Source organism: Canis lupus, chromosome 8, assembly GCF_011100685.1.
Source record: "Canis lupus familiaris isolate Mischka breed German Shepherd chromosome 8, alternate assembly UU_Cfam_GSD_1.0, whole genome shotgun sequence".
In the NCBI taxonomy this organism is placed as follows: domain Eukaryota; kingdom Metazoa; phylum Chordata; class Mammalia; order Carnivora; family Canidae; genus Canis; species Canis lupus.
Genome location: NC_049229.1, coordinates 47,610,597 through 47,630,558, shown reverse-complemented (window position 1 = coordinate 47,630,558; position 19,962 = coordinate 47,610,597). Strand labels below are relative to the sequence as shown.

The 19,962-nt window shown below is 37.4% G+C and overlaps 1 protein-coding gene across 11 annotated transcripts in view; it reads right to left on the bottom strand.

Moving 5' to 3' along the window:
* LIN52 (lin-52 DREAM MuvB core complex component) overlaps positions 1–19,962 on the bottom strand; it is a 111,385-nt gene that overhangs the window by 90,752 nt on the left and 671 nt on the right. For 2 of the 11 annotated variants that reach the window (XR_005363523.1, XR_005363524.1), the window contains exons 1-5: positions 16,798–16,970; positions 16,469–16,543; positions 15,022–15,059; positions 9,584–9,650; positions 7,821–7,904 (exon numbers count right to left, since the gene is read on the bottom strand). Coding sequence is in view for 7 of the 11 variants with exons in the window: in XM_038545257.1 (XP_038401185.1) it covers positions 3,791–3,834; positions 7,821–7,904; positions 9,584–9,650; positions 15,022–15,059; positions 16,469–16,543; positions 16,798–16,813 (324 nt within the window). In the remaining 4 variants the exon portion in view is untranslated. Of the gene's footprint in view, positions 1–3,290; positions 3,835–7,820; positions 7,905–9,583; positions 9,651–15,021; positions 15,060–16,468; positions 16,544–16,797; positions 17,021–19,962 lie in introns of those variants that run through there. The other 9 variants (XR_005363525.1, XR_005363526.1, XM_038545257.1 and 6 more) reach the window with 8 other exon arrangements.

The following is a 19,962-nucleotide window of genomic DNA, read 5'->3' as shown; positions in this document are numbered from 1 at the left end:
AACACAGGCATAAATCTTTGGGACACTGGATTAGGCAAAGGTTTCTTAGGCATGAAACCAAAATAGAAGCAACAACAAAAGTAGAGAAATCAGAGTTAAAATTTTTAAAGTTTCTGCTTCAAAGGACATCACCAAGAAAGTAATAAGACAACCTACAAAATGGGAGAAAACTTCTGCAAATCATATATATAAGTGACCTGTTTATAGAGTATATAAAGAACTCTTATAACTCAATAATAAATGCCCAAATACTCCAACTTAAAAATTGGTAAAGGGTCTAAACAGTTCTCCAAAGAAAATATACAACTGGCCAATAAATACAGGAAAGCATGCTCGGTATCACTAGTTATTAGTCAAATGTAAATCTAAACAATAAGATACCACTTCATATCCACTAGGATGAATGATAACTTTTTGAAAACAAAAAACGAGTATTGGCAAGGATATGGAGAAATTGGAATCCTCATATACTATTGGTGAGAATATAAAATGGTGCAGCCAGTATGGAAGATAGTCTGACAGTACCTCAAAAAGTCAGATACAGAGTTATCATATGATCCAGGAATTCCACTTCTGGTTATAAGCCCAAGAGAATGGAAAGGTAAATCCATACAAAAACTTTTAAGTTAATGTTTATAGCAGCCTTATTCATACTAGCCAAACAGAAAAAATCCAAAAGTCCATCAACTGGGGGATAAGTATAATGTGGATAATTGGTGGATAAATACACAATAGAATATTATATGGCCATAAAAAGAAGTTAAATACCAGTACATTCTAATATAAACATTGAAAACATTATGTTAAGTGAAGGAAACAAGTCACAAAGACCACATACTGTATGATCCCACCAATACAAAACGTCAAAAATAGATAAATTCATAAAGACAGATTAGTGGCGGTCTAGACCCATGGCTTAGGGGGCAAATAAGGAATGACTGTTAATGGGTCTAGTGTTTCTTTTTTGGGAGATAAAAATTGTTCTACAATTGTGGTGATAGCTGTACACAACTCTAAATATATTAAAAGCTACTTAATTGCATCACACTATAAATAGGTAAATTGTAGGGTGGGTGAATTATATTTCAACTAAGCTGCTATTAAAAAAAGAAACAGAACATCATCAGAGTTCCAAGCTTTAGCCCTAGTTTCAAATGGCACGATCCTCTGCTTTCCCAATTTTCACATTCTATTTAAAAATATCTTGAATATAGGGACGTCTGGGTGGCTCAGTGGCTGAGCATCTATCTGCCTTTGGCTCGAGTTGTGGTCCCGGGGTCTTGGGATTGAGTCTCGCATCAGGCTCCCCACAGGGAGCCTGTTTCTGCTTCTCCCTCTGCCTATGTCTCTGCCTCTCTGTCTGTGTCTCTCATGAATAAATAAATTTAAAAAAAAATCTTAAAAAAAATCTTGAACATAGTCATTATTTAGCTTATCTGCATGGGCTACTAAATGGTTTCTAGCTTTCAGAGACAAGAGGGAACATCTTTTTAAAGGGCAAAAGGTGTTGAGAATCAGTGTTCAATGGATTCATGATAGTTCCATTGGGTTTTTTTTTTTTTTTTTTAGATTTTATTTTATTTTTTATTTATTTATTTATTTATGATAGTCACAGAGAGAGAGAGAGGCAGAGACACAGGCAGAGGGAGAAGCAGGCTCCATGCACCGGGAGCCCGACGTGGGATTCGATACCGGGTCTCCAAGATCGTGCCCTGGGCCAAAGGCAGGCGCCAAACCGCTGCGCCACCCAGGGATCCCTTAGATTTTATTTTTAAGTAATCTCTACACCTAATATGGGGCTCAAATTTACAACCCTGAGATCAACAGTCACATCCTTTATTGACTGAGCTAGCCAGGCACCTCTAGTTCTACTGGTCTTAGGAATAAAGCAACCAATGGACTGTTGAAAAGACTAAATAAATCAAGATCATGTCCAGGTCATAACAATGATGGAATAATGTTCAAGTAGAAGATAAAATCAAACCATCATCAATAAGCTTCATTCTTTTTTTTTTTTTTTAGATTTATTTATTTATTTATTCATTCAGAGAGAGCGAGACAGAGGCAGAGACACAGGCAGAGAGAGAAGCAGGCTCCATGCAGGAAGCCCGATGTGGGACTCGATCCCAGGTCTCCAGGATCATACCCCGGGCTGCAGGCGGCGCTAAACCGCTACGCCACCGGGGCTGCCCAATAAGCTTCATTCTTATCTTTACTATGTGTGGTTGATCATTCTAGCCATTAGAGGAAAAATTCCAGACATTACAAATGTTACTTCTCATCACTAAAACTATCTAGAAAAAAGAACGATTTCCAGAAACTTTCACCTTTTCAGTTTTGTCCATGGATTTCATTAGAAAAAGTCTATCATTTCACCCAAAGTCATCAGCAGTTGATCATTAATTCAATCAGCAAATACACACTTGTACATTTACGACATGCCAGGTACTCTATGGATTAGACAGTCCAAAGTATGATTCTTACCTGAAAGAGTTACAATCAATCAATGAATAAGACATGTACCAAAAAATCTCCCAGAATGGTAACAATGCCATACAAATAAATACACTGCTCTAGGAGCAATGTGGGAGGCCAGAAAAGAGAGCTCACTTTCCAGATAAGGAATGAAAAGGAAAGACTGGTAAAAGAGGTAAATCTGAGACTAAAGAGCGAAGGAAGAATAGAAGTTCTAATATTAGAAATAGGTCAGGGAGAGCTTTCTGAAAAAAGAATAGCATGTATGGAATTAAGATGGGCAAGTGTTACAGGAAAAGTAAATATTTCTCTTTATTTTAAGATTTATTTATTTATTCATGAGAGAGAGAAAGAGAGAGAGACAGAGAGAGAGAGAGGCAGAGACATAAGCAGAAGGAGAAGCAGGCTCCCCACAGGAAGCCCTATGTGGGACCCAATCCTGGACCCTGGGATCATGACCTGAGCCCAAGGCAGGCGCCCAACTGCTGAGCCACTCAGGGGTCCCGGAAAAGTGAATATCTCAAATGGGAATGGTACATGGTGTTTTTTAAGGAGAGAAGTAATAAAACTAGTCACTAAGCTAGGTCTAGAGGGAAGAGGATTTTGAATGCCATGCTAGAATATGAATTTGATTGCATGGTCTGTAAAGTACTACTAATGACTTATGAGCAAAGGACAAAAAAAGCAAATGATACTTTAGAAAGATTAATCTGAGGATAAACAAGATGGCCTGGAATGGGGTTGTTGAGAAGCAGGGAGACCGGTTAGAGACTGCAATAGTTCTGGCAAAACAGGAAGGACACTAAACTCAGAAATTACAGAAATGAAATTCTTTATATGATAAGGCAGTTTACAATTTTTCATATTTCATGGGAACTTCACATTAACTAACTGCTCAAATCAAGCCAAGGGACCCCAATCATGACAAGCTATATATAAATGCCTATACCAAAAAAAAAAATCACTGCACTCCAAAATATCCACACCAACAGGGTTGAGACATAATCATGTATCAAATCAAAGGGCCTGGTTCATCTTCCAAAAGACACAATCTAGTTACTATCAGCTCTAGAAGGTACACATTATTTCAATACTAACATATAACAATGCTCCAGGGAAGTGACAAACAATCATGTTTTGAGGACAAATATTCTTTGCATTTTTTTTCTTTCCATCATCTTTATCAGTGCAGATAATTTGCATGAAAACAGGATCACTGGTCCTTGGGGATTCATCAGTTCCTATTGCTTATTTTTCATCCATGTCATCCTCTCAATTAATGCAGCAAAGAGGATTGAGACATTGAAACACCAGATTAGGGTGTCAAGTAAATGTCAACCCCTAGAGTAGATGAATAATCTGTAAGGACAAAAAAAGATCTTCCTTTTATGCAAATACACTATATACAATAAAACAAAGAGAGACTGTAGCCAAGAAGTCCAATACATAACAACATGAATCTTTCCAATTCTATTAGCTAAAACTATTTTTTTAAGATTATTTATTTATTTATTTATTTATTTATTTATTTATTTATTCATGAGACACAGAGAGAGAGAGAGGCAGAGACACAGGCAGAGGTAGAAGCAGGCTCCATGCAGGGAGCCCAATGCGGGACTCGATCCTGGGATCAGGCCCTAAGCCGAAGGCAGAGTTTCATCCATTGAGCCACCCAGGTGTCCCCTAAAACTATTTTCTATATGTCAGTTAATTTGTTGTAATCAGGGAAAATGACAGTAAGTTGCAAAGCACTGCTACAGAAATTGAAATAAGGCTGAATTTTGAACCAGAAAATAATTCTGAAAAGTCTCAGCTGTTCTCATGGGACTCATGTGGCAGAAATGAGCATTTCTGTTGCAGAACTTTGGTTCAGTGCTTAAGGTAGTTGAGTTTGGTGACTCCAAGTACTCACCTCCAATGTTTTAAGTTTTAAAGATACTTGGGATGCCTGGGTGGCTCAGCAGTTGAACATCTGCCTTTGGCTCAGGGCATGATCCCACGGTCCCAGGATAGAGTCCCGCATGGGGCTCCCTGCATGGAGCCTGCTTCTGTGTCTCTCATGAATAAATAAATAAAACCTTTTAAAAAAAGTTTTAAAAATACAAAACACTGAATAGTAATAACGTTTTTAACTGTGTGGATTAAAAACTAAAACAAACCACATCAAGTTTCTGATTCTGTGGAAAGCCATTAAAATGAACTTTACTAAAAAAATAAAAATAAAAAACAATAAAAAATAAATAAAATGAACTTTACTAATGTTTAAGGGGGAACTCTTTTTTCTAAAAGCTGATAAAGAGAAAGAATAATTTATCCTGTAGAAAAAGCTTTCAAGGTAATAATAAATAGTTGATAAGATAAAGTCCTTTATAGAAAAATATAGAAAAATTTTAGCTAATAACAAAAAAATGACAGAATGAGAGGATTACCATCTGGCAACCTAAAATAAAACAGGGGATCTCAGCAGTTATCAAACGTTGCTAAAACTCTTGTGTAAGGCTGATGGAGAATTTTACTATGAATAATCAGGCTAGGGCAGCCCTGGTGGCCCAGCGGTTTAGGGCCACCTTCAGCCCAGGGTGCGATCCTAGAGACTCAGGATCAAGTCCCACGTCAGGCTCCTTGCACGGAGCCTGCTTCTCCTTCTGCCTCTCTCTCTCTGTCTCTCTTTCTCTCTCTCTCTGTCATGAATAAATAAATAAAATCTTTAAAAAAAAATCAGGCTAATGATGCCTTTGTCAACTAATTAATTTTAACATCACAAAGAGAAATAGATAGACATGATGTATCTTCTGATAGATGTACACAATACCACTTATGAAATGGCCAAAATAAAAAAAAAAAGTCAAGCCGTATCTGTGCAAGCTTCTAGATCTAACTACCAGGAAATAAAAAGGGATAAATGAACATATTCAACACTACCACAGAAATATAACAAAATTCAGAAAGTGGAAAATTCTACAGAATAACTAGGTTTAATAAATGGTAAGGGAAGATAAAAGGCAGGTGGAACTATGACAGATTAGAGAGACTTAAGAGATGTATCAACCAAATACAGTGTATGAACCTTATTTAGAACCTGATTCTAACAAACCTACTGTATAAAAACAATTATAACTCAAACTGGGAAATCCAAATCCTGATTAGCTATTTGATGATATTAAGTAAGTTTGTTAAAAATGTTTAGGCATACTAGTGGAATTGTGGTTATATCTAAAAAGGCGAGGGAAGGAAACAGAACTTGTGTTTTGGTAATATATATGTAATTACTGGCCAACGAGGTAATATAATACCTAAGATTTGCTTTAAAATAATTATGGGAGGTTGTATAAGTAAACAGATTGGCCGATGGTTGACTATGGAAGCTGGGTCATGGCAACATGAGGTCATTCTTCTAGTCTCTCTACTTTGATATATGTTTAAAACTCTCCATAATAAAAAATGGGAAAAATCTTACTTTTCCCAAAAGGAAGGCAGAAAAAAAAACTAATCAGAGGAAATATAGCAATTTCAACTACAACTAACTAGAGATAATACTATTGATAAATACATTTGGCAATATAACATCTTCTTGGGCAGCTCAGGTGGCTCAGTGGTTTAGTGCCGCCTTCAGCTCAGAGTCTGATCCTGAAGACCCAGGATCGAGTTCCACATCAGGCTCCCTGCATGGAGCCTGCTTCTCCCTCTCCCTGTGTCTCTGCCTCTCTCTCTCTCTCTGTGTGTGTGTCTCTCATTAATAAATAAAAAACAAAACAAAACAATAAAAAAATCTTCTTGATATAATGAGCATAAAATTTATAAAGAAAAACTGACACAGAGAAATAAAGGATTATTATTATTACAGCATTTACTACCTAGAGCTAGTAACAGAATCAACTTCTATATTATACCAACCTAGCATTCATGAATTTAATAATCACAGACTTGACTTTTCATTATAAACCCTGGAAGTCCATGACATACATGGTAAATGTTAACTTTGCCGATGCATAAATTTTAATCATGAAAAATAAATGGCCAGTAACACGGAAGAGAGTTAGGTAACAATGAGTGAACCTAGTAGACCACTAGCAACCATATCTCAAAGCAGTTTGTTGTTTCCTGCTCCTTGATTCATGAAGTGATTAAAAAACATTTTCTTGGTAAAAGAAGGCCAACTATTAATGACAGTGATGGAAATATAGAAAAGATAAAGAGGCCTAAGGAAGTGATGACTTTTAATCAAAAATTAGAAGTTTTAAATGATATTTTAAAGTGAAATATTGAATTTGGCAGTAATTTAAATCAACAATGTGAACAAATCCTCTATATGCTCTATAAATCAACAATTTATGAAATTGTTTTTGGGATTGTTCTAATCAGGGCAAAACTTGCATGTTTAAAGAAAGTTATAAGCTAGTACAGCCTCTCACAATTGTGGATTCATGAAGGTGTCAGGAAGTACCCATTGAGAACAAAGTTCTAACCACTATATGTTGAGTTTCTCTTTCATTTACAAAGTGAGAATTTCTACAATTTCTTTTCCAGTTTTACAATGAACACAGTATGGGAAGAAATATAATCTATAAAGTAAGTTACACTAAAAGAATGGAGAGTAGACAGGAATAAATGAGAAGTTTTAAAATTATTACTCATGACAATAGACTATGTTCTTGGCCTGCTATATGGCCCTTTATTTGGGGAACCAATCCTTCCTCCCATTCCACATGATTTGGATTAGACTAACCCCTCTAATCTGTGTCTGCATCCTGAACCCAGGCTTGACCCATGAAAGTACTCTAGGCTAACTGGCTAAAGGATTGGTTCTAAGATAGGTACGTGAGTCAAGATGGTATAGAATGAGTCCTCCCCAGGATCTTTCTTTTGGAATGTTCAGAAAAGATGGTTCTTTATTTTGGGATTATGAAATTTAAATACATATAAACTGGAGCTACTTTTGGCCACCTTCCCCACCTCGAGATGCAAAACAAAAGCAAAAACAAGAGCACATCCCAATGATATTATTAAAGGTCAAACATCTAGATACCCTTAAAGCTACTTCTACACCTGAAATTTTGATTTATGTGAACTAATGAGGTCCCTCTTTAGCTTAAGCTACTTTGATTTGACATTCTATTGCTTTAAACTAATAAGGCTTCCAATATACTTTTATTGTACAGAGAAAAATAACTTGTTACTGAGTAAACTTAGTAATTATTCCAGTATACTATACCATAAAAAGGCACTCTAGATTACAGTGACTTCTTACCTTCACAATGCCTAGTAAAGATCTTTTTAAATTATAGCTAGCACTCATTAGGAAATACACAACATGCAACCCTGAAAAATGTGATCTGGGTACTCACACTCATCCAGCCCCAGCTGATAGGCCAAGTTCTGTAGGCCTCGTACCTTCTCCATCAGATTAGCTGTGGTGAGGCTCCCCAGTTCTGAAACACAATCATTTGTTTCAATATCATTTCTTTCTACTCTCCTCTAGTAACAACCTATTCAGGTTGCAAATCCTTGCTATAAAAGTTTTCAAGCTTAATTCTTATCTAAGAAGTAGAAAAAGGATCCATATCTCTTCTCATCCAATTATTCCCCTTACACACACAGTGAATTTTTCCTACTGTTGCAAAATGCTTCAGATGAACTTACTTAATGAGAAGAGAGTTAGTATAAATATACAGCAAATTATATTTTATCCCAACGATCCTTTTATAAATTTCATTCTGCCCATCACAGAAGATGAACACACTGTTAAAATATGAAACTTTGTGATCTGACACAGCAGATCTTAGTCTGAGAAAGTCTCACAGACTTTCAAAATGGATACTGTCTCCAATATCGTTTGTAAGTCTTCTTATTCCAAATAACAATAAAATAGCAATAAAACACTTACTCTTCCCCATTTCCCTAAGTTTAGAAAAGACTAAATATTAATCCAAACTTTCCCTTCAAACCAAAGTTCTATAAAATTTAAGTTTACCAGATAAAAAGATAGTATACTTTAAATAAAAACTTAGTTCCCAGATTTTCATTTAAATAGCACCCAATTCCTTTTATGTTTAAGGCACAGGTCAATTTGCATGGAACATAACGATATGATCCCTTTTAAAAAATTTAAAGTTTCCTTAGAAAATACACATGCATGAGATGTTATATAAATGTCCATTTGGAACATTTACAACAATGAACCTGAGATGCCCTTGAGACTTAATTTTTCCATGGTTGGAGGAGGGGATCCTCATTTAAGCATTTCATGCAGTACAATGAATTACTTCCGAAATCAAATAAAGATGTTATTTTCTCCCACTTATCATGCCACCCTCATTATCGATATCTGGCATAAGTAGACTTTCACGATCTATTCAGCTACTTAAATACCTCAAGAATGCCAGATTTTTACCTTAATTTCAGTCTATTACTTTACAACCATCATGAATCTTATCACCAGAAAGATGATAAAAATTAAATAAGTAGAGCAAAATCAAGGAAAATTAATGTTTTTTAATTTAAATTTCTACTCTGTGGTTGAGTTCCAAGTCATTTATCAAACAACAATATTCACTACTTACACTATTGTTTATGGGAGAAATTGATGAGATGGAAAGAACTAAAAGACAGGTTTTAACCCACTATGGGGTTATCAATTAATAGTACTGACAACAATACATAGCATTAAATCCTAAGTAAGGCACTTGTGTTAGACTAAGAGACTAGACTTAAAAGATCATTTTAAATTTTAACTCTTTCTAATAAATCTTGGTTAAGTTAACCTCTGAACCTTAGATATCATCATACCTAACTCACATGACCTTTATGAGAATTAAATGGGAAAAATTTATGAGATTTTTTCGACTATAACATTATACAAAATAAAATTAATATTAAAGGAATTTAGTAGCAGAAGAAATCATGAGTGGGTCCTGAACTGAAAGGATTTATTCACATGGAAAAGTAGAGACAAGCATTCAGACATGAAGAACCATGAATAAGCTTGGTTAAGTTGGCGGTTTGACTGCAGCAAATACTTGTAAGGGAACAGTGAGAGAAAATTGGAAAGGTGTTTTGTAAAGGAACATAAATGTCAGGTGACAAGTCAGAGGTCACCAGCATTGCTTACCTTTCAACATGTCAATGTCATCACGTTCTATTTCAGCCATCCATTTGGGTGGAGAGCTAGTAATAGGCTGTCAGAAAATAAGAATATATCCACTCAGATACATACAAAATGTAGAGACCATAATCTTCCTTCTTATATGAAAAGTAGCTGTCACACAACTTTCAGGTTGTTTGAAAATACTGGCAAATGATAATTTCAAAAACCCAGATTTCTCAAGCTTCAGCTATGACCTAAAACCAGTCACCTTGCAAAATAATTCTGCTCATCTTTACAAAAAGCTGATCTCAGAGAAATGATCTTAGAAGAGAGGTCTGACCACAAAAAAAAAAAAAAAAAAAAAAAAAGGCAATGAAAGAAATTACTTGAAATTCAGTTCTGGTAAAAGCCTCCAACTGAACTGTTTGAGACAGTCAGGAGTAACATTCTCTGGCAGAGGGGAAGATTCATAGAAAGATGTCTCTCTCTTTTCTCTCCACACAAATGCAGAGGACTATTACTCAGCCATTAAAAAGAATGAAATCTTGGGGTGTCTGCATGGCGCAGTTGGTCGAGCATCCAGCTCTTTGTTTCCCCTCAGGTCATAATCTTATGGGTTGTGGGAGTGAGCCCTCTGGCAGGAAGTCTGCTTTAAGATTCTCTCCCTCTGCTCATCCCCCACTCACATTCACTCTAAGATAAATAAATAAAACCTTAAAAAAAAAAAAAGGAATGCAATCTTGCCATTTATGACAACATGAATAGATCTAGAGGATATTATGCTAAGTCAGACAAAGAAAGACAAATAGCATGATTTCTCTTATATGTGGAATCTGAAAATATAACAAAAAACCAGACTCATGAATACAGAAAACTGGTGGTTGTATTGGAATTAGCAAAATAGGTAAGAGGGATTAAGAGGTACAAACTTGCAGTTATACAGTAAATAAGTCACAGAAATGAAAAGTACAGCATAGGGAATATAGTTGATAATAATGTAATATATATAATTGTTGATTCATTATGTTCTACACCTGAAGCTAATATATGTCAACTATACTTCAATTAAAAATTTTAAAAAAGAGGAAATCCTCAATTTGTGAGAAGACTATAAGGGTCATCACTTCAAATTTTATTATATTGTAGACATTTTAGAAAACTGTAGAATTTTAAGTTATATTCTCATTTCATTTTTTTAAGATTTATTTATTTATTTATGATAGACATAGAGAGAGAGAGAGAGCGGCAGAGACACAGGCAGAGGGAGAAGCAAGCTCCATGCCGGGGGCCCGGCGCAGGACTCGATCCCAAGACTCCAGGATCGTGCCCTGGGCCAAAGGCAGGCGCCAAACCGCTGAGCCACCCAGGGATCCTCCTATATTCTCATTTCTGAAAAGTGAACTTAAAAATGTGAAAAAGAGGGATCCCTGGGTGGCTCAGTGGTTTAGTGCCTGCCTTTGGCCCAGGGCGTGATCCTGGGGTCCTGGGATCGAGTCCCACATCGGGCTCCCTGCGTGGAGCCTGCTTCTCCCTCTGCCTGTGTCTCTGTTTCTCTGTGTATCTCTCATGAATAAATAAAATCTTAAAAAAAAAATGTGAAAAAGAGCCCATTCTTGGAATAACTTTGGACAACAGTTTTCAATCCTAGTTACACACGAGAATCATCTATGTAACAAAAAAATACAGATGACCTGGCCACACTCTACATGCATAGATTTAAAATATCAGAGGTGGAAGGAGGATCCAGTGGAGAGAACAGAGCCAATGGCCAATTACATATGTATTTTTTAAAATGTAATACCACCTATTTAGCTTCAAAAACATTTTAGCATCCTAAGCATACAAAAAAGGTAACAGAACATTGCAAATTGTATTTAGTACAGAAGGTTCTTGAACTTTCATTGTTGCACTGGCTCTTTGCTTTACAATGAAGACAATGAAGAGATCTACAATTTGTTTAAAACTACCACACTAGGGATGTCTGCGTAGCTCGCCGGTTGAGTGCCTGCCTTTAGCTCAGGGTGTGATCCCAGGTCCTGGGATTGAGTCCTGGATCACGCTTCCTGCAAGGAGCCTGCTTCTTCCTCTGCCTATGTCTCTGCCTCTCTCTGTGTATCTCTCATGAATAAATAAATAAAATCTTAAAAAAAAAAAAAAACAAAAAAAAAAAACTACCACACTAGGAACACCTGGGTGGCTCAATGGGTTAAGCATCTGCTCAGCTTAGTTCATGATCCTGAGATCCTGGGATCAAGCCCCATGTCAGGCTCCCCTGAGTAGGGAGCCCACTTTTCCCTCTCCCTCTGCTGCTCTCCCTGCTTGTGCTCTTTCATGTTCTGTCAAATAAATAATAAAATCTTAAAAAAAAAAACCCCACAAAACTACCACACATTAAAAAAGATCCAAACACTTCTCATGCCAGTGGACCCCCCTCCTTTTCCACAGCTAAGAATGGCAACAGAATGCTATGTTACTATACACAAAAATAAGACATAAAGCTAAATGAACACCCACCACAGGGTCCACAGGTCAAGCCACACAGCACACTTCCCGTTATAACCATTACATATGTATTTTTTAAAAGCTGCAGGACTGCACACAGATGATTCTGTTGTGCAGGCAGGGGTATGGCTGAGAAACATTATGTCAGCTGAGTCTTTTTTTTTTTTTTTTTAATTAACATGAGTGACCAATGCATCGTGTTACTTAATTTCCAAATCAACAGGATGAAGCAGGTATTATCATCCTCATTTTACAAGGGAAAAAAACTGACGTATAGGAAAATTATAAATCACTTGCCTCTAGATACACAGCTACTGGAGCCAAGATTTAAACCCAGGAAGTCTGGGTTCAGAAACCATTACTCTACACACCTTTCCTAGAAGGCCATTGGTCAAATTTGCCATTTTTACCCACCAGTAGGAAAACAGACTATATCAGGAGATTTTAACCTAGGGTCCTGGGATGATCCTGAACTCCTAGAAACAAAACAGTATGAATGTGCATACTTCTAGGGAAAAGGGGTCGATACATAATCAGATTTTCAAAAACAGCATACTTTAATAAAAGGTTTTTAAAGATTTTTTAAAAACCTTTTATTTCTAACTCAAAATACTTAGTTGTTACAAATATAATTAACTAAACTGAAAAGTCAGTATGAATGAGAACGTAAGAAAATTAATTTAGTCACTTTCTATTCAATCTACTAGACAAAAGCCAATCTAATACTAATAATTACTATGTACTCTTTATTACATCCTAGGTACAATGCAATGTATTTTACATGCATTATGGCATTTTACACTAAGAATCCTATGAGGTAGTTTCAACACTAAGGCTCAGAAATGTTAGGAAACTTGTTTAGGTCGCAGGCAGCTAAAAGCAGATTCAGGTCTCAAATCCAAGTGTATCTGACTCCAGAGCCCTATATTATTCCGAACTCTTCATGCTTAGGCCTTACTGAATGCTAAGAGTACGGACTGACTTTCCTATAACCCCAGCTTTTGAATAAATGAGAGGCCACAAAGTCTGACTAACCACTGAACAGATACTCTCAAGGAACCTAAAAGCCACTGGCCCAGAGGGGCTTTAAATATATATATATATATTTAACTTTATTTATTTATTTATTTATTTTTAAGGTTTTATTTATTTAGGGGATCCTGGGTGGCTTAGTTGGTTAAGCGTCTGCCTTAGGCTCAGGTCATGATCCCTGGGTCCTGGGATCAAGCCCTGCTTTGGGATCTCTGCTCAGTGGGGAGTCTGCTTCTCCCTCTACCTGCCCCACGCCCCTGCTCGGGTTCTCTCTCACTATCTCTCAAATAAATAAATACTCTTCTTAAAAAATTTATTTATTTTATTTATTTATTTATTTATTTATTTATAAGATTTATTTATTTATTTATTCAGAAAGAGCGAAAGAGAGGTGGGACTCGATCCCAGGTCTCCAAGATCACATCCCAGGCTGCAGGCGGCGCTAAACTGCTGCGCCACCGGGGCTGCCCCAAAAATATCTTATTTATTTATTTGAGGTGGGGGAGAAGCAGAGGGAGAGGTACAAGCAGAGTGAGTAGCCCAACTCAGGGCTCGATTCCATGATCCCGAGATCATACCTGAGTCAAAATTAAGGGTCATGAGGATCCCTGGGTGGCTCAGTGGTTTAGTGCCTGCCTTCGGCCCAGGGCGTGGTCCTGGAGTCCCAGGATCGGGTCCCATATCGGGCTCCCTGCAGGGAGACTGCTTCTCCCTTTGCCTGTGTTTCTGCCTCTCTCTCTCTCTCTCTCTCTGTGTCTCTCACAAATAAATAAATAAAATCTTAAAAAAAAAAAAATCAAGGGTCAGCCGCTCAAGGGATTAAGCCACTCCGGTGCCCCTAGGGGGCCTTATTTTCTAACTCAACATCTATAACTCTAACAATAAGTAGAGAATGCTAAGCATATAGCAAGGTACACAAGGTTCTTGAACTATCATTGTTGCAGTGGCTCTTCCCTTTACAGACAACAAAAAAGAGTTTTACAGTTTGTTTAAAAACAAAGTTTAAAACTACCTTTAAAAACATTTAAAACTACCACACTACATTAAAAAAGTGAGGGTTTTATTACAAGTCCCCAGTGGCATATTTTACTAGATAGAGCATGAACTCTAGAATAGATATAACCTGCATTCAAATGCTGGTCTGTCACTCACTAGGTCTTGGGCAAGTAATTTCCAAGGTTCCCTTTCAGTTTTAACTGAAAAGTTTTAACACTGGACTCAAATGCTTCTGTATATGATGGTAAGAGTATGGATGCTAGTAATCAGATCAATGGATTCAAAACCTGGTTCTGCCACATATTGCCTATATCCTTGGGTAACCTACTTAACCTCTCTCTCTCTCAGTCCATTTCCTTGACTATAAAATTGGGATAATAATAGTACCTATACCCCACACGGTTTTGTGAAGATTAAATAATATATGTATAGTGCTCAGAACAGTGCTGGGCATATGGTGCTATGTAAGTGCTGCTACCTGATACTATAACCATATTCTCCTGGTTGTGGGAATATAAGAGAATATATGGAGAGTATCTAGCACAGTGAAAGTACAAAAGGTATGGCTCTAATGGATGTCTTCCTTTGTTTTATGATGAATCACTGAGAAATTTCAAAATCCTGTAAGGAGGTATAAGTTAAGGTCACAATGCATCCCATAAACAAAAGGAAAAAAGCTTTAAAATCATGGCATGGGCAAAAAATAATACTGATGTTATATTAACTATTTCAACTAAAACAGAGCATCTGAACAGAGGAAGACATTATCATAAACATGATAATAATATACACGGATTTCCAGGGCTGCAGTTACAAACTGATTTGAAACCTCTGACATTTTTCTTGAAAATAAAGAAATAGGAGATATTTGAACTTTCACTAAAGAGCAAAACACTGGATAAACAATATTAGAGAAGTGAAATATGACTTACACTTTTAAAGGAAGCTGCAAATTCAGCGACACCTGGTACTGAAAAGAAAAAGACACATTATTTATTCAATAAACATTTCAGTGCCCCAGATATAGAGGATCCAAATAATAAGAAAATAGCCTTGCCTTCAAGGAGCTTAAAGTCTGGAAGAGGAGAAAGAGTACTCAGTAACCATAATATTGGTTAAGTGCTCCAAGAAAGATACTAGGCACAATGGGAAGATGGCGGGGGGGGGGGGGGGGGGGGGGAAATCTGTATCAGACTGAGGGGGCAGGAAAAGCTTCTTAGAGAAAATAATTCTTCAACCAAACTTGCAAGGATCAGGAATTAGCTGTATCAGAGAATGGGAGATACACTATCTCTTATCAGAAAGTTTAAATTTTTTTAGGTATGCTGTCCCGTCATGGATTGACAATTGGATAATTGTTTATTTAAATGCCCCATGGGAAGAATCACGTTAGAAAATAAAAAGATAAAAAATAGATATTTAAAAATAAAATATTGTTCAACCAATAAAGAAATATGAACTAAAAATAATAAAAATCAGTAATATCCAGGAGCACCTGGTTGCTAGTTGAGCGTCTGACTCTTGATTTTGGCTCAAGTCATGATCTCAGAGTTGTGGGATCAGTCTTGTCAGGCTCTGTGCTCAGTGGGGAGTCTGCTTGGGATTCTCTCTCTCTCTCTCCCGCTGTCCCTCCCCACCCTCTAAATAAATGAATCTTTTTTAAAAAATCAGTAACATCCAATATTGCCTAGTATTTGAGCAAATGGGTACTCTCATACACAACCACTCTCTTCCTTGCACACAAAGACACATGTTGTTTGTAATGTCAAACAGTGGATGTAAGGTTTCCAAATAGGGTAGAAATACATAAACCATAGTATATCTATATAATGAAATACTTTAGGAATGAAATAGATTTACACCTACTAATGTAGAAAGATCCATTAAAAGAGGGAATAAGTTAAGCTGCATTAACTTAACCATGTATATATGACCCCATCATTACATCAAAAAAGCAAAAACAAAAACCCAAACAAACCCAAAAAACCCTGCTGTATACTTTATTAATATGTATGTATTTATTTACCATACAATCATAAAAAAGACCAAAAGAATTTGTACCAAACTATTAATTGTGAGTTTACAAGACTGAAGGAGGTGAGGAAATACTACTTTATGTACCTCTGTATTGTCTGAACTTATTACAGATGCATTTTTTAAGGGTCTCTATCATAATTTCTTGAGTCAACACTGTGTTCTGAAAAAGTTAAACTACCAAACAGCTAGCCTTAAAATTAGACCACAGAATTCAGTCTCTTCCCTGTGAAGTGAAATCAAAATTTTAACCATTATAGTTTAATAATAACTTCAAAAAATCTCTGTCAAAGTAGCACTGGATTGTCCTACATTGATTCTAATATCAAGAAACCAAAAACTTACATTGTTCAGGCCAAAGGTCTGGTGAGGCACGGTCAAGTTTTTCAAAACTTAGCAAAGATGCTTCCAGATCTGTCCCTAGAACAAAACACCCAGATGAGCCAAAAAGACACAAAACACTTTAATTTACAATATTTCAATCTCAAAGAACACAACAAACTGAACACTCACCTGGAAGTCTAGAAATTTGATTTCTATAGCTACTGATACTACTAGGTCATGATGTTATACAAATAAATTATTCTCCTTTAACAAACTTCACTTTTCTGATCTCTAAAATGGGAGCAACATTTTAGTCAGGTGTTAGGAAAAACAATTATCAACAAACCCACCTGCATCTTCACTCATACTCTTAGAATTTCCCCCAAGTGTCCTTGCTCTCAAGAAAGACAAACTCAGGGATCCCTGGGTGGCGCAGCGGTTTGGCGCCTGCCTTTGGCCCAGGGCGCGATCCTGGAGACCCGGGATCGAATCCCACGTCGGGCTCCCGGTGCATGGAGCCTGTTTCTCCCTCTGACTGGGTCTCTGCCTCTCTCTCTCTCTCTCTCTCTGTGACTATCATAAATAAATAAAAATTGAAAAAAAAAAAAAAAGAAAGAAAGAAAGACAAACTCCTCTGCAGACCTGTGGAGGTCACTTTCTCTTGCTTTGTCAAAGATATCATCTTGAATAATCTCTCTTGCACAATCAATTTCTACCTTCTCTACTGGCTCAAATTCAACAACAAGCAAGCCTGCTGTAGAATTCCCCTTCTTTGAAAAAAACTCTTTGGTGACCCATTACCTCCTTAACTCCTCCTTCATTACAAAAGTTCTTGAGTATGTGTATCTTGATGTCTCCACGTCCTCACCTCACATTCTCTCCTTAACCCAAGACAATCAGGCTTCTGCTCCTGCATACATAGAAACTGCTGTGGTCAAGGTCATCTATAACCTATGTTGCTAAATCCAGTGGTCACTTCTCTGTTGTCTAATACATGGCTTCTTTGCAGCACTTACACACTGACCACTCTCCTTGAAAAACTCCATTTCCAGGGCACCTGTGTGGTTCAGTCAGTTAATCGTCTGACTCTTGGTTTTAGCTCAGGTCATGATGTTAGGGTTGTGAGATCAAGTTCTGTGTCAGGCTCTGTATTCATAATAAATAAATCTTTAAAAAAAAAAAAAAAAGAAAAAGAAAAAGAAAAATTCCACTTCCAGCTTCTGTAAAACCACTATGCTGGTTTTTTTCCTACCTCATGAATTCCTTCTTTACTTTCCTCCACTCAGGTCCCACCCTAGGATGGCTTCACTCTCTACCTAAAGTCTCCTAAGGAGATCTCATCTAGCCCCATAGCATGTACCATCATTTATATGTCAGTAACTCCATATTTATATTTCCAGTCCCAGTCCTTCCCAGAACTTCAGAGGTATAGCTAAGAGGCTACTTAGCAAACTTCTCTGCCAGAGCTCTGTTAACTCTTGACATCTCTCTCCATTTACATGTGTGGAAACTTTTCTAATTACGTTCAAAACCATTTCCAGCTTAAGAAGTATCACTGCCATGAACCCCAATTTTTCAAATCAAAACCCAGATATCATCCATCCTTCTATGCCTCCCTTTCCTTCAACCTTCCATTACAATCCATTAGTAAATCCAGTAGTTTCTACCTCCAAAAACACAATGAAACCAAATTAGTTAACTAAGGAAACATCACATCTCTCCCAGACTACTTCAGAAGCTTTTCAACAGTTCTCCCTGCTTTTATTACCCCTTCCCCTCTCTACCCAAACCTATTCTCACAAAGTAGGTAGAACGGATTTTTTCTTTTTCCTCTGGCAAGAAAAATACATTTTCAGAGAGCATCTAGGGCAGCCCCGGTGGCCCAGCGGTTTAGCGCCACCTTCAGCCCTGGGTGTGATCCTGAAGACCCGGGATCGAGTCCCACATCGGGCTCCCTGCATGGAGCCTGCTTCTCCCTCTGCCTGTCTCTCTCTCTCTTTCATGAATAAATAAATAAAATCTTAAAAAGAGAGAGAGAGAGAGAGCATCCAGTCAGGAGAAGGAATCTCTCTCTCCTTTTTAAGATTTATTTACTTAGAGAGCAAGAGAGAGAGAGAGAGAGTGTGTGTGTGTAGGGGCCAAGAAAGAATCCTCAAGCCGACTCTCCGCTGAGCATAGAGCCCCAATTGTGACTCAATCCCAGGACTCTGAGATCATGACCTGAACGGAAATCAAGAGTTGGCTGCCTAACTGAGCCACCCAGATGCCCCAAGGAATTTCTTTTTTGACTCTGAACACCCATAATTTCTTATACAGTATGCACCTGTGCTAAAAAAAAAAAAAAAAAAAAAAAAAAAAAAAAAAACCAACAACTTAAGATTAAGTTAAACTCAAAACCTAAGACTAATATATTATTTAGGTATATATTCTAAATGGTCTGCTGTTTGCCAGACCCTGTGCTAAACTCTGGGATCCAACTATGAACAAGACAGACTTGAATTTATAAACCAGTATGAAAGGGACAAAGTTAACAGAATAACTACGCTGACAATGAAGGTAACGAGATAGTGAATAACAGTGAAGAGAGGCAACTCTAGATACTGTGTTCTGGGAAACTTCTCTGAGAGGTGACATCTAAAATGAGACCTGACATGATCTCAGGGTTGTCAATCGGAGCCCTGTGTAGGGCTCCAAGCTCAGAGTGGAGTCGGCTTGAGAGTCTTTCCTCCTCCCTCCCTGTCCCCCTCTGCTCCTTCCCCCGCTCTCTCACATACGCTCTCTCTTAAAAAAAAAAATTATATATAAAATGAAACCTGAAAGTGCAAAAGCATTTACGTGATTGATTAATCTTTTCCTCTTCCAAAGCACCTCGTATTACATCTTTCACAGAGTGGGAACTCAGTAACAGCTCCCCTGGCTTCAATTGCTTTATTCCTGAAATTTCCAAGATTCCTTCCAAACATGAAATGTGTTTGAGGAGGAAAAACTACATATCAATGAAATGGACGTGGGGATGGCGACGGTGGAAGCAAAAATTAAGTAGTTCAGAAATGACTGCAAAACCATAATTAACAGAACCGCGCGCAAAAGCACGTGATTATATCAAAATCAACTGCTATCTGAAATGACTTGCATCTTAGACAACATATAAACAGAAATCGTTCACTCATTCAGACTGAGGAAATAACACATGCAGCAGAAGCAAGAGAGTATGAGATAAGTATTATGACCTCACTGAAAAGCTCAATTGTCTGTCATCTTCCTTCCGGACTCTCACTGGGAGCGGCCAATAAAGGGCAACCATCCCAATCTAGTGAGACAGACAGGAGTATCAGGTTTTCCTCTGCGGCTTAATCCCGGGATGAGGTCAGCCACCAACCCTAGCTAGGGTTTGAGAGAATCGTTTCAGATGCTCACAACGGAGAAATTCGACCCTTCAATGGGGCGCCCTAGGAAGAGGAAAGCTAAGCTTTCACTAAGGCACCACATTTACCCTAGAAGCATCTCCTCCTCGG